A 14,635-nucleotide genomic window follows, 5' to 3' on the forward strand; every position below is an offset into this window, starting at 1 on the left:
GAGGCTATAACTGGAGCTATATCGTCTGAGATATCTATACTATCTATACTAACCGTATTGTCTGCACATACCCCGTCGTTGAGGGCAGCCATATCCTGATTTTTTTGAAAGGTGCAACACTTGTGGTAAAACCTTGAAATAGGAACGTAAAGATGGCGTAATTTTAGAGCCTGTTTCTGTTGCAGTGTTAATACTTTTAATACTTTTAGCGTTCGCCCTTGTTTTAACGCTATTTGAGCATGTGCACTTAGACTTGACCTTTGCTGATAGAAAGGAAGAGGGTCCCTTATCCGTTAAAGGGGCAGCCTGTGTCTTAGATGGCGTCTTAGCTAGAGTCGTCCCCCTTTTCCGAACACTGCGTCCCTTAAATCTATGTTTAGCTTGGCGGGGGTAAGAGTTTGATTCTGGGCTACCCACTTCTCGAACACTCTCCTTACCGTTTCTGGGACCCCCTTCAGCCTCCTCAAAGCCACTGTCACGATGGGGACCAACTCCCCACAGCCCCTCGTAGAAACACCGCTCGACACGCGCACTAGATTGCCTGCTCTCCTACCCCTCCTCAGCTCCAGGGCGGCTGAAGACCACTGCCGCAAAACCAACGGAAAATTCTTGCAGCTCGACGGGTTGTTCACCACCTCCTCTCTGTAACCAGGATCGAGACCAGAAATGCAGAGAAACGCTGCTGAAACGCGATCACAACATCCAGGCATGGATATGGTGGAAAGACTCTCCGCCCGGAGAGATGCACGGGAAATCAAAATGTATGCGCGAATGCCTCAAATCACTATAAAAGTCAGGTTTTTTTAGGAGCGCAAAGCATACTCTGGTATTCTGGCTTCAGTTTCATCCATTTTCCGTCGGGTCGGATCGGGTCAGGTCGTCGGGTGGAACACCACGGCAGCTCAGCCGCCTGCCGCCATGTTCTCCGACCCTCCAATGTTAGATCCTACATTCCAGAAGATTTAGTGTTATTAATCCTTAGAAAACAGTCCCATCTAGTGAAGCGTTTTTTTTTTAATCTGGGCATTTGGATAAAAAGCTACAGTGTTGCCTCCCATCTTTAGTGAACCTGCATTTGATTCTGCATTTATAAGGAGCAAGCCATGCTTGTTCTAGTTGAGTAAGAGTCAACTCTACTGTCTTCTTCGCACCATATCACATACAATAGGACAGCATTAATTAGGCTACCATCCTTTCTACAGTTAACTTGCATGCTTGAGTTATAGGTATTGGTACCTTTCAGAGCCTACTACTTTGCCTCATAAAATCTGCTAGGCAAGGCTTGTGTTAAATGAGCTGCATTGAGAAGCAAATGACAGTGGTGCACACATCTGTGAGACTTGGCCACCAGGCACACACGCACCAGAGCTGAAGAGGTCAGGTACCCAAAGTAAGTAAAAAATATAGATTCAAGGTAGGATAGATTCCGCTCTGTACTACTTTCAACTGTGGATATCTCAGATAGAAATTTCTTCTTAGAACGCTTCTATATCATTAAATAATTTCACCTTTTATTTATAATATTTTTATTTGTTTTCTGTATCATTGATGATAACACGCAATACATTTTTGAGTTGGTTTGCAGTAAGTCAAAGGAACCTGTAATAACTTAGGGAAAGCGAAAATGACTAGACTAATGAATATCACAATGAAGGAATTAGTTATTTCTCCCTGGCCCCTCCTTTATCACTATGTACATACTTTAAAAACTATATTAATAAAAAGGAAAACCTTTGAAAATAACTCACAATGCACCATTTTCCCAATACACAATTCTGAATGGTATGCAATCGCAATGTTTCATTTTTTTAAAGTTTGCCTCGCTGATACATGCTGTGGAACATTGGTGTGGCCATAACTCTTGCTACAGATTTTTTCACTTTTCAAAAAACAATAAATATCCAAAACAGACCTAATCCTACAAATGTGTTTTTATCAGTTTATAATATACTTTTTTGATACTTTGTTCTATCTCTCTGTGTGATTAAGGAGGATTTAAGTAAATACAATTATAGTTCTAGGCAATAAACCTTCCCTTCCTCAGACCACTTTGGAGCATCTGCATTGTCCCATAATATGTTTTTAACATTCCAGAGGCATTGTGGGTAAGATACAGCGGGGAAATGCATGTCTGTTATAGTTTAAATTTTTGAAAGTTATATTCTTTGAAGAAGGACAATGTGCTCTGAATATGCAGTGTATCGATCTCGGATTGGCAACAACGTTTTGCTTTTTTGCCTTTATTTTATTACTGCTTTTGCACATTGCTCAACCCCAAATTGTCAGACAAATTTGAATTGATTTTTATTACTTCAGTGCTATGTTTTCTTCCCTTCTAGTGCTGTGGTGCTTGGGTTGGGGGGCAAGTGTTAATTTAACTTAGTTCTTTGGCATGTAAGATGTACATATTTAATGTTACACATTCATTTGTGTGTGTTATAATGATTTACATGCCGCTTATCCTTCACATTACAGGGTTTCAGACCGATGGTCTGGGAGCTGCTGTGTGGCTGGGTGGGGAAACCGAGGCCCTATCACGGCTGGATAAGCACTTAGAAAGAAAGGTAATACTATTATTATTATTATTATTTAAGATTTATAATGCGCATGGCTGCCTCAGCGACGAGGCGTCCCAGCGCAACCAGAGACCCAGAGGAAAGAGCAGGAGAACACAGCCTAAGAACCTAAACATCAGTAGGTGGAAACAACCAAGTTTTTATGGCTTTACGAAATGCCAAGAGATTGGGAATAGCTCTAATATGTGCTGGGAGCGAGTTCCAAAGTTTAGCCACTAAAAAGCAGAAGGAACGGCCCCCTGCCCTTGCACTCCAAACGCGAGGAGCACAGACAAGCGCAAGGTCGGCAGATCTCAATGCTCGCCCCGGCACGTAAGGTGTCAGCAGGCAAGAGAGCCCACCCGGGGCTTGGTGCATCAGAATCTTGAGATACACAAGACCTTAAACTGAACGCGATCCTCAATAGGTAACCAATGAAGCTTTGGGAGCACATGTGCCACTGTGCAGATTTTAGGTAAGGCCACCAGAAGGCGTGCTGCAGCGTTCTGATAGATACATCTGCCAGTGGATTCCTCACCTTGTGAATATCCCCCTGCGTCAGCAACGTTCAGAAAATTCTTTTGTAGCACACCGGCGTGGACTACGTCATAGGAGCACGGAATCGCGCACGACTCCGACTGACGTCACCGACTCCTTATTAGGCCTAAGTCGGCGTGATGCCATCAGTTCCCTTTTTTCCGCGTCGCCGACGCTAACGGTTTCTTGGGATCTTCTGTTGTGCGGATTGTAACTCTGTTACTGTTGTGATTTCCTGTATCTGTTGGAGTGCTATCTTCCGTCGAGATGTCATCAAAGAAGACAGGATTTAAGCCATGCGATTCGTGTGCCAGGATGATGTCCATTACTGATCCTCATGGTGACTGTTTGTGGTGTTTGGGCTCGGATCACGAGTCCGACGTCAAGGGTTGTCGTTCCTGTTCGAAGATGAACCCAAAGGCTCTTCGAGAACGAGAGGCGAAACTCCTTCTTGCCAAAATTAAGGGTAAGGATACCAGGATGACTTCGAGGTCAAGATCAAGATGCTCGAGGTCGAAGTCGAAGTCGCGGTCGAGGTCGAGGTCGGAGTCGGCTTCGGGGCATGCTTCGGGTTCCTCGAAGAAGAAGCATAAGAGGAAGAAGCACAGTTCGAGACACCATTCCGGCAGGAAGTCGGACTCGAAGAAGAAGCCATCTTCTCGAATACATTATAAGGGCTTGATATCTCCCTCTCCAGCTCATAAGCCTGAAGGTGAGGCCTCGCGTTTACAGTCTAGGGAGCCAACACCGAATCCGGAATCGAATCCGTCTCCGTCTTCAGTGCATGATGAAGAGGAAGTTGAGCTCCTCTGATTTCGGCGACTCCGGTACACCAACCCGAGGAACAGGAGGAGTCGAATCCGGTACAGCCTCCTTAGGGGCAGCCAGTGGGTTTGTACCCTCAGTTTCCTGGTCCAGATCAGGACCCTTCGCATTTTCTAAACGCCATGTATGGCTTATATGTGAGAGCAATGTACCCCTCTGGTGCACCGGCTGGTCCCATGGGTCCATTGTCATATAATCTGGGTGTGCCTCAAGCTTATGCTCCCGCGCCTTTCTTGCCGTTTATGCCGACGCCGATTCCACCATGGCATAGCTCGGCGCCACGGAGGTAATCGACTCCGTACACAGCGTCACCGGCTCCGGAGTGATCTCGGGATCAAAATCGAGGTTCGACGCCGGTTCCAGCTTCTCATTCAAAGGCGGCTCCAGCTCCTCATTCCAAGCCGGCCCGACTCCGTCGGAGTCGTTACCAGATCCGGCGACGTCGATTCGGATGGAGTTGTCGAGGCGTAGAACGCAGCGCCTTATGGAGGAAAGAAATTATGAGGAACCGGAGGTTGAAGAAGGCGACTTCAGGATCAGGAGGATTACTTTGAAGAGTTGCAGGATGCAAGTGGTCTGGAACTTTCACCGTAATGGGAGTTGCCCACTGTATCTAATACTCCTTCTAAGGATGTGGCTCCTTACCATGTGGTGATTAAGAAAGCTGCAGAACTCTTAAATTTGACTTTACCATCTGTGGAGTACAAGTCTAACATCCTTACTGAGGTTCTCCATTCTCCGTCCTCTGTGATTGAGCCAACTCTTCCATTTACTGAGGCTCTAACTGAACCTATATTGGAAGTCTGGAATAGGCCTCTTACTGCTCCTGCGGTGTCAAAATCAGTTGCAAGACGCTATAGAGTGGCACCTGGAGATCCTGAATTCTTGTCCACTCATCCTTTATCAGAGAGTTTGGTTGTTCAGGCTGCTTGCTCAAAGAGATCGGCAGGTGCTTTTCCCCTGGTTCCTGGAGATAAAGACTCTAAAAAGCAAGATCAAAATGCGAAAAAGGTGTTTTCGTCAAGTAGTATGGCCCTAAAATCGACGACTTGTCTGCTAGGCAGATATGTTCATGCTTTGATGGACACAGTGAAGCAGCTATCATCTAAGCTTCCTGAGGAGAATAGAAAGAACTTTAGTGAAGTGGTATCTGACACGCAGGCTGCAGCTCGTCAGGTCATACAAAGTGGTATGGACACGGCGGATTCAGTGGCTAGGATCATGGGGTCTTCGATTGCCACTAGAAGAGCTGCTTGGTTAAAGACTTCTGAGTTGTCAGCTGATGTTCAGGCTGCTTTGATGGATTTGCCTTTTGATGGCACAGGCCTTTTCGGAAAGAAAGCTGATGCTGCTTTGGAAAGGTTTAAAGATAGCAGAGCGACAGCAAGATCTTTGGGTCTGCAGACTAAAGGTTCTTTCACCAAGAAGTACAAGGGTTTCAGAAGGCCTACTTTTCGTACCTATAAGCAGAACCAACAGCAGCAGCAGCAACAAAATCCTTTGTACAAGTCCTACAGGGGTAGACAAAGGGGTCGTCCTTGTGGACGTCAAGCCTCCTCCTCCTCTACTTCCTCCTCTAATACCCACCCCCCACCTACAACAGCAAAGCAGCCCTAGATCCGCCATTCAGGATCATGTGGGTCCTGTAGGGGGTCGGCTTACTTATTTTCTACGGGATTGGGAATCGGTTACATCAGATCTTTGGGTTCTCAATCTCGTAGAGAATGGGCATGCTCTTCCCTTTCTGGAATTCCCTCCCAATTACCCTCCTTGCCAAGGTTTTTGCTCGGAGGACCACCTGATGCTCCTTCAGGAAGCTGTGCAAGTACTGTTCAAAAAGGGTGCGATAGAGGTGGTTCCAGGGCAGGAAAGGGTCAGGGGTGCTACTCCCGGTATTTCCTGATCCCCAAGAAGGATGGCAGGCTTCGTCCAATCCTGGATCTCAGGATCTTGAACCTTTATCTGAAGCAGGAGAAGTTCAAGATGCTCACCCTTGCACAGGTTCTTCAGGCGCTGCTGGAAGAGGACTGGATGGTGTTGATCGACTTACAGGATGCATATTTTCACATCCCAATCCTGAAGTCGCACAGGAAGTATCTCCGTTTTACGGTAGGTTCGCAACACTACCAGTTTGCGGTCCTTCCGTTTGGTTTTACTACTGCGCCTCGAGTCTTCACCAAGGTGATGGCTGTGGTGGCTGCACATCTCAGAAGGTCAGAGATTCCGGTATTCCCTTATCTGGACGACTGGCTGATCAAAGCAGAGTCTCCAGAGATAGTGCTCCATCATCTTCAAGAGACAACTCAGTTGTTACACAGGTTGGGTTTTTCGATAAATGTACCCAAATCTCACCTGGTGCCCTCCCAGCGCAACCTGTTCATAGGTGCGGTACTGGACACAACTGTATGTCGTGCAGTTCCTCCACCTCAAAGGATTCTCGACATACAGGAAATGATTCCTTTATTTTACAATGGAGCAATTGTTCCAGTCCTGAAGGTCCTTCGTCTGCTCGGTCTGATGGCTTCTTGCATTCTGTTGGTCAACCATGCACGCTGGCACATGAGGGCGCTCCAGTGGTGCCTCCCTAGGCAGTGGTATCAACACCAAGGAGATCACAGGGAGTCAGTGAGGATCTCCAGAGAAGCTGCGGCGGATCTATCTTGGTGGAGTGTGGAGGGCAATCTGTCTCAAGGAAAGCCTTTTCAGACTCCTCCATCGGTGGCCACAGTGATATTGGATGCATCCACTCCAGGGTGGGGTGCTCATCTGGGGATCTGGAGGTCAAGGGTCTTTGGTCTCCAGAGGAAAGGTTGCTTGACATCAACTTTCTAGAGTTGCGGGGAATTCGTCTAGCACTCAAGGCTTTCCTCCTTTCCCTTCGCGGTCGGTCGGTTCAGGTCCTGACGGACAACACCAACGCGATGTGGTATATCAACAAACAGGGAGGTGTAGGGTCGCAGTGTCTCTGCAGAGAGGCGCTGCGTCTCTGGCCCTGGGTTCAGGACCATCAGATTTGTCTGATGGCAAATCACCTGGCCGGAGTTCTGAACATACGTGCAGACAGTCTCAGTCGGCGGTTCTCGGCCGACCACGAGTGGAGGCTTCACCTAGAGGTGGTTCGTCACATCTTCCTCCTCGACCAGACCGCTGACAACATGGCCGCCCTCAAACACGCCACCCGCAAGCACCACCAGCTCATCCGCACCACCAAGAAGAAATCACTGAAGGAGCGACTGGTCAACAACGCCCACGACAGCAAGGAACTCTTCAGCATCGTCAAGGAGTTCTCCAACCCCAGCACCGGCAACAACGACATCACCCCTTCACAAGATCTCTGCGACTCCCTCGCCTCGTTCTTCCACCGCAAGATTGCCGACATCCACAACAGTTTCGGCGCACCATCCACGCACCCAACCACCGAACCAATGAACCCCACCGCCACCCTCCGCACCTGTACCACGGTGACCACCGAAGACACAGCCCGCACGATGAACACCATCCACTCCGGCTCTCCAACCAACCCCTGCCCCCACCACGTCTTCAACAAGGCCGACTCCACCATCGCACCCCAACTCCGGGACGTCATCAACACCTCCTTCAACACTGCCACCTTCCCTGAGAGCTGGAAGATTGCCGAGCTCAGCACCCTACTGAAGAAACCAACAGGGAACCCCACCGACCTCAAAAACTTCTGCCCCATCTCGCTCCTCCCTTTTCCTGCCAAAGTCATCGAGAAGATCGTCAACAAACAGCTTGCCGCCTTCCTCGAGACGAACGGATCCCTCAACCCCTCTCAGTCCGGTTTCAGAGCCAACCACAGCACCGAGACCGCCCTCATCGCAGCCACCGACGACATCCGAGCCCTGCTCGACAACGGGGAAACAGCGGCACTCATCCTCCTGGACCTCTCCGCAGCATTCAACACTGTCTGCCACCACACCCTAGTCCAACGCCTCGGCAACATCGGCATCCAAGAGAAGGCACTGAAGTGGATCATCTCATTCCTCGCCGGAAGAACACAGAGAGTCCGCCTCCCCCTGTTTCGATCCGAGGCCACCGAAGTCATCTGTGGCGTCCCGCAAGGATCATCACTCAGCCCCACCCTCTTCAACATCTACATGAGACCTCTTGCTGCCATCACACGCCAACACAACCTCAACATCATCTCCTACGCCGACGACACCCAGCTGATCCTCTCCCTCACCAGAGACCCCGACACCGCCAGAACCAGCCTACACGAAGGGATGAAAGACGTCGCCGAGTGGATGAAGAACAGCCGCCTGAAACTGAACTCAGACAAGACAGAAGTCCTCATCCTGGGACCATCACCCTCCGCCTGGGATGACTCCTGGTGGCCCCCAGCCCTGGGCACCGCCCCCAAGCCAACAGACCACGCACGCAACCTGGGCTTCATCCTGAACTCCTCCCTCTCGATGACCAGACAAGTCAACGCCGTATCCTCATCATGCTTTCACACCCTTCGCATGCTTCGCAAGATCTTCCGAGGGATCCCGACCGAAACCAGGAAGATGGTCACCCAGGCCCTCGTCACCACCCGACTGGACTACGGAAACACCCTCTACGCCGGAACCACAGCCAAGCTACAGAAAAGACTCCAACGCATCCAGAACGTCTCCGCCCGACTCATTCTGGACATCCCCAAAGGCAGTCACATCTCTGGCCACCTGAGGGACCTGGACTGGCTCCCCGTCGACAAGAGGATCACGTTCAGGCTCCTCACCCACGCACACAAGTCTCTCCACGACCTGGGCCCCAAGTACCTCAACGACCGCCTGACCTACTACACGCCCACCCGCCAGCTACGGTCTACCAGCCTCGCCCTCTCTACCGTACCACGCATCCGAAGAGCCACCGCCGGAGGCAGATCCTTCTCCTACCTCGCGGCCAAGACATGGAACTCCCTCCCCATCCACCTTCGGCTGACCTAGGACCACCTCGCCTTCAGGAGACAACTCAAGACCTGGCTGTTCGAGCAGTAGCGGACCCCTTCCCCCAAGCGCCTTGAGACCCTTCCGGGTGAGTAGCGCGCTATGCAAATGTTGTGATTGATTGATTGATTGATTGATTGATTGACGTGGGGAACTCCTCAGGTGGACCTGTTCGCCACTCACGAGAATGCTCACTGCCCGTCATTCTGCAGCCTCCAGTTTCCGATGCAGGGAGCCTTGGGGGACGCGTTTCAGTTGAGTTGGGACTCACGGCTCATTTACTTGTTTCCTCCCATACCCTTGATTCCTCGGTTTCTGAGGAAGATTCGCCAAGACCGGGCCCAAGTTATATTGATCGCCCCGGATTGGCCAAGAAGGGTGTGGTACACAGTTATTCTCCACCTCTCCTCTGGCCCGCCGCTCTGTCTCCCTCACAGGGCAGATCTCCTCTGTCAGATGGAGGGGCAGGTTCTACACCCTCACCTCCAGACCTTACACCTTCATGCCTGGAGATTGAATGGTGCAACCTGAATTCCTTTTCACTCCCGCACGATGTGGTGGATGTCATCTTATCGGCCAGGCGTGACTCCACTAAATCCATTTATTCTTATAGATGGTCCAAATTTGTTGTTTGGTGTGGAGAGAAGTCCATCGATCCTTTGAGGGCTCGTTTGTCAGATATACTTCTTTTTGCACTTTCTTTAGCTCAGCAAGGGATTGCTGTGCCAACAGTTAAGGGCTATTGTTTTGAGATTTCTGAAGGGGCTTACAAATAAGTTTCCGCCTACTCCCTTTATTGTGCCTCAATGGGACTTGAATCTGGTGCTTACTTATCTAATGGGTTCTCCTTTCGAACCTCTGCATAATTGTCCTTTGGGGTTGTTGTCTTTTAAGACGGTTTTCCTAGTTGCAATTACCTCAGCAAGGAGGGTAAGTGAGCTTCAAGCTCTTAGTTCAAAGCCCCCATTCTTGACCATTCATGCTGAACGAATGGTTCTTAGGACCAGGGCTGCTTTTCTGCCTAAGGTGGTGACTCCCTTCCATCTAGGACAGTCTATTACCCTTCCTACCTTCTATCCCCCCCCTCACCCTTCCAAGGAAGAGGAGCGGCTTCACTGTTTGGACCCTAAAAGGGCGGTGAGTTTCTATCTTGATAGGACAAGGGACTATCGAGTGGATGACCAGCTGTTTGTTGGATTTGCTGACTGCATGAAGGGGAAGGCGGCGCACAAGCGTACACTTTCGAGATGGATAATACTATAAATCAAGATCTGCTACGCCCTGGCTGGTAAGGAACCTCCTGAGGGTATAAGAGCCCATTCTACTAGAGCAAAGTCTTCCACATCTGCTTTGTCTAGAGGTGTACCTGAGGTGAGGAGGGACGGCTACTTTGCGCGCTCTGTCCTCCAGCATTTTCTGGTATTGGAGAGTGGACACCCTCCTCCGGGAGTGGGGACTGATGTGGGACTCTATTCACAAGGTGAGAAATCCACTGGCAGATGTATCTATCAGAAGAACAAGTTACTTACCTTCGGTAACGCTTTTTCTGGTAGATACAGTATCTGCCTGTGGATTCCTCCCTGACCCACCCGCCTCCCCGTTGTCCACTCTTCTATACCTGTGTTTATGTATATTTATATTTGTATACATATTGGGTTTTTCATACCTTGGCTACGCACTATGTGTGTATTTTTGAATTGTATGTACTATGTGCACTGTATATGTGTATATCTACTGTCATTGGTCTGTTCGGGTGCCTCGAAGGCACGGAAAAAAGGGCGGAACTGATGTCATCACGCCGACGAAGGCCTAAAAAGGAGTCGGTGACGTCAGTCGGAGTCGCGCGCGATGCCGTGCTCCTATGACGTCGTCCACGCCGGCGTGCTACAAAAGAATTTTCCTAACGTTGCTGACTCAGGGGGATATTCACAAGGTGGGGAATCCACAGGCAGATACTGTATCTACCAGAGAAAGCGTTACCGAAGGTAAGTAACTTGTTCTTCTGGACCCTCTGCAATCGTTTGATGCTGGCCTTGTTAGCGCCCAAATACAGAGAGTTGCCGTAGTCCAGCCTAGAGAGAATGGACGCCTGAACAATGGTTTGACAAACTCTAGGGGGAAAAAAACAAGCAAGGGTCTCAACCCTCGCAAGAGCCCGAAACAGACAGCGGCTACAGTGTTAACACTGGCATAGCATTTGATTTAAAAGTAATCGGGCAATGCAGTTAGCAAATATGTACTAACAACTGTGCAATACTGGATTTTAGTTTAGTACCCTACCCTCCTTCCACAGTCCTGATTTTTCCTATATCAGTATTCACTTTCTAACTTGTGTGCATCATTTTATTAATGGAGATATGTCAATGAATCCATGATTTGTCTTCAGTAGCCACTTTTTAATGAATTTTAATGAATTTCAACAGGAGTAGAAAGTGTACCTCTTTGAGCAAATTTTTCAACCTGATAGATACTTCTAGCTGCAGATTCCGTAGCTTTGAATTTCCGTGGTGCCAGGCTGGATCCGGAAACTTTTGCTGAGTAATACAATGTACGTGCACCGTCAGGAGTCTCTATTTGGCTCCTTGTGATGTCATCGGTGTCAGTTATGACGTACCTATATAGGTGCAACCCAGGCGTGTGGACTTCAGTTCTTTACTTTCTACGGCATTTAAGCGCCGATCTGGGGAGAGCTACCCCTCTGACGCTTTTTGACAGGCTTTTTCTTGACTTTCTGTCAACTTCCAAGACTTTTTCCATTGTGTGCGATGGATGTCATTGAGGAAGATAGGATTTAAGCCGTGGGGAGCATAATAACAAAGGATTTAGGACCAGATCTCTGTACTGGGGTGAATGTACGACATTGTTCTGCATTCTGTCAATAAATTGTTTTTTGCATGGTAGTTAAGAACGCAGCTGAGGTCCTTGGACTGAAGCTGTCCTCAGTGGAGGTCAGGAAAAATCTCCTGACTGAAGTGTTTGGCCTGAGGCTTCTACCTCAGAAACCCCTTTGCCCTTTAATGAAGTGCTTACTGATGTCCTTCAAGGCATGTTGTCCAAGCCTAGTATAGGGGCTCTTGTGAATAGGTCAATCTCCCACCGCCATCGCCCTGCTGCGGGCGACCCAAAGTGCCTAAGCCAACACCCCCCACAGAAAGCTTTGTAGTGCATGCATCCACATCACAGGGCGCGTTACCTCCGGTTCCTCCAGATAGGTAATCCATGCCTTTGGATTCATTTTGGAAGAAAATGTTAAGCAAGTGCTGCTACAAGTCCCGGAGGAGGCCCGGGCTGTGCTCTCTCAGGCAGTTAAGGATGGGAGAGAGGCAGCAAATTCCCCATAATGTATGAACTTGATAAGACGGATTCACTGGGCAGAACCATTTCTTTGACAGTGGTCTTGAGATGCCAGTCCGGGCTTAGCAGAACTGGCTTCTCAGGTGATGTCCAGGCAAATCTGATGGGCATGCCCTTTAATGGAACCCACCTTTTTGGGGAGAAAGCAGATTTGGCCCTAGTGAGGTTCAAGACCTCTTGAGCTACGGCCAGATCCTTGGGCCTCTCTTCTACTTCTCATATCAAGTCTACCTTTTGCCCCTTTTGTGGCAACTGAAGGGGGTTTCCAGCCGTATCGGCCCTGTCCCATCCTGGACGGGGATGTGGACGCGGTTCATTTCGGCCTATGAATGGAAGCCAGGAGTCGTCTGCCACCCTGCCCTCGGCATCTGCAGCCTCCAACCACTCCTAGTCTGACTCTGCAAAATCACCCCACTCCAGTTGGCGGGAGAATCAATCATCATCTTTCCCACTGGAGGTCCATAACATTGGACAAGTTGGTCATGCACATCATTCAGGAGGGCTATTCTCTTCCTTGCTTTTCTTTTTCTCCTCCCATTCTGCCAAATCAATTCTCTCGACCAAGGGAGATACAGAAAGAGCCCCGGTTTAAGAAGTAGGCAGTGGCTTTTATTCCCGCTACTTTCTGATTCCGAAGGGTTGCGGCTCATTTTTAGATTTTCGCACTGTCAATCTTTTCCTCAAGTATGAGAAATTCAAGATGCTAACTCTAGCTCAGGTCTTGTATGCTCTAGACCTAGATGACTGGATGGTAGCACTGGACCTGGAGGATCCCCATCTTGTCGTGCCACAGGCATTACCTACGGTTCAAGGTAAGCCACAAGCACTTTCAGTTTATTGTGCTCCCTTTTGGCCTTACCAGTGCCCCTCAGGTGTTCACCAAGGTGATGGCGGTGGTCACAGCTCATCTGCGCAGGTTAGGGGTGTCAGTCTTCCCCTACCTCAAAGACTAGCTGTTGAAGGAGTCCTCGCCCCAGGCTGTCGTCTCCCACCTTCAGACTATGCGAAAAACTCCTGCATTCGCTGGAGTTCTCTATAAACATTCCAAAGTCACACCTGACTCCTTCACAGACATTCCCGTTCATCGGAGCAGTTCTGTACACAGTGCAGTTTCGGTCCTATCCTCAAGACCAGCGAGTCCAGGATATTCAGGCTATGATTCCCATGTTTCAGCCGCTATCCTGGCTTTTGGTGAGACTGACTCTGAGGCTGTTGGATCTCATGGCCTCCTGCGTTCTATTTGTAAAACATGTAAGGCGGCGTATGCGGGCTCTGCAGTGGGCCTTGAAGTTCCATTGGGCACAGCATTGGGGAAATCTCACTGATGGGGTCCAGATCTCGGAAGGAACTACAAAAGATCTTCAGTGGTGGTTGACAAACCACAATTGGGTCACCGCCAGACCCTCTCCCTTCTCCAACCAGATCTCACAGTCGTCACAGATGTGTCACTTCTGGGATGAGGCAGCCATGGTGGACGAGGTGGAATTCAGAGGACACTGGTCTCCAATGGAGTCGGGGCTCCACATAAATTTATTGGCGCTCCGAGCGATTGGCATTGAAAGCATTCCTTCCTTCTGTTAAGGGGAAGTTAGTGCAGGCTTTCATGGACAACACCACTGCCATGTGGTACTGCAACAAGCAAGGTGGGATGGGGTCTTGGACCCTTTGTCGGGAGGCCCTGCGTCTCTGGAGATGGGTGGAACAGCAGTGCATAACCCTGGTGGTTCAACACCAGGCAGGTTCTCTGAACACCAGGGCAGACAAACTCAGCCATTGATGCCTAGCAGATTACGAATGGCGTCTCCAGTCAGAGGTGGCGCAAGGTCTCTTTCAGCTGTGGGGAGTTCCTAAGTTAGATTTGTTCACCTCCGAAGAGAACGCGCAGTGTCAGCAGTACTGCGCGCTGGAGTTTCCAAGGGGGCTATTGTTCGGCAATGCCTTTCATCGCGAGTGGAGCTCAGACCTGCTGTACACCTTTTTGCCCAAACCACTCCTGCCCAGGGTTCTGAAGAAGATCAGGAGCGACCTGGCCCAAGTCATCCTTGTGGCTCCAGCCTGGGCTAGAAGAGTCTGGTATCCAGAGCTTCTGAAGATGAGCATCGATCCTCCAATCAGGCTGCCCCATCTGGAGAGTATTCTGTTGCAGCAGCTGGGGAGGGTACTCCACCGAACCTGTCATTGCACCTCCATGCGTGGAGATTGAGCGGCAGCCGTTGATCATTTTTGACCTTCCTCCCAAAGTATGTAACAATGTTTTGGCAGCCAGGCGGCCCTCTTCTAAGTCGGTATACACCTGCCATTGACAAAAATGTGTATTATACTGTACAGAAAGGTCTATTGACCCTCTTTCTGCTTCTCTTTTATTCATTCTAACCCTTGCCCAGCAGGATTCTGCCTTGGAACTCTCAAGGGTTA

General features: G+C 49.5%; 1 protein-coding gene across 1 annotated transcript in view; it reads left to right on the top strand.

The window, feature by feature from the left end:
• The window catches only part of CRY2 (cryptochrome circadian regulator 2), a 211,587-nt gene that overhangs the window by 89,539 nt on the left and 107,413 nt on the right, over positions 1-14,635 (top strand). The window contains exon 5 of the mRNA XM_086959640.1: positions 2,476-2,564. Within this exon, the coding sequence (XP_086815766.1) occupies positions 2,476-2,564 (89 nt within the window). The remainder of the gene's footprint in view (positions 1-2,475; positions 2,565-14,635) is intronic.

This window comes from Lissotriton vulgaris, chromosome 2_2, assembly GCF_964263255.1.
Source record: "Lissotriton vulgaris chromosome 2_2, aLisVul1.2, whole genome shotgun sequence".
Lineage (NCBI taxonomy): Eukaryota > Metazoa > Chordata > Amphibia > Caudata > Salamandridae > Lissotriton > Lissotriton vulgaris.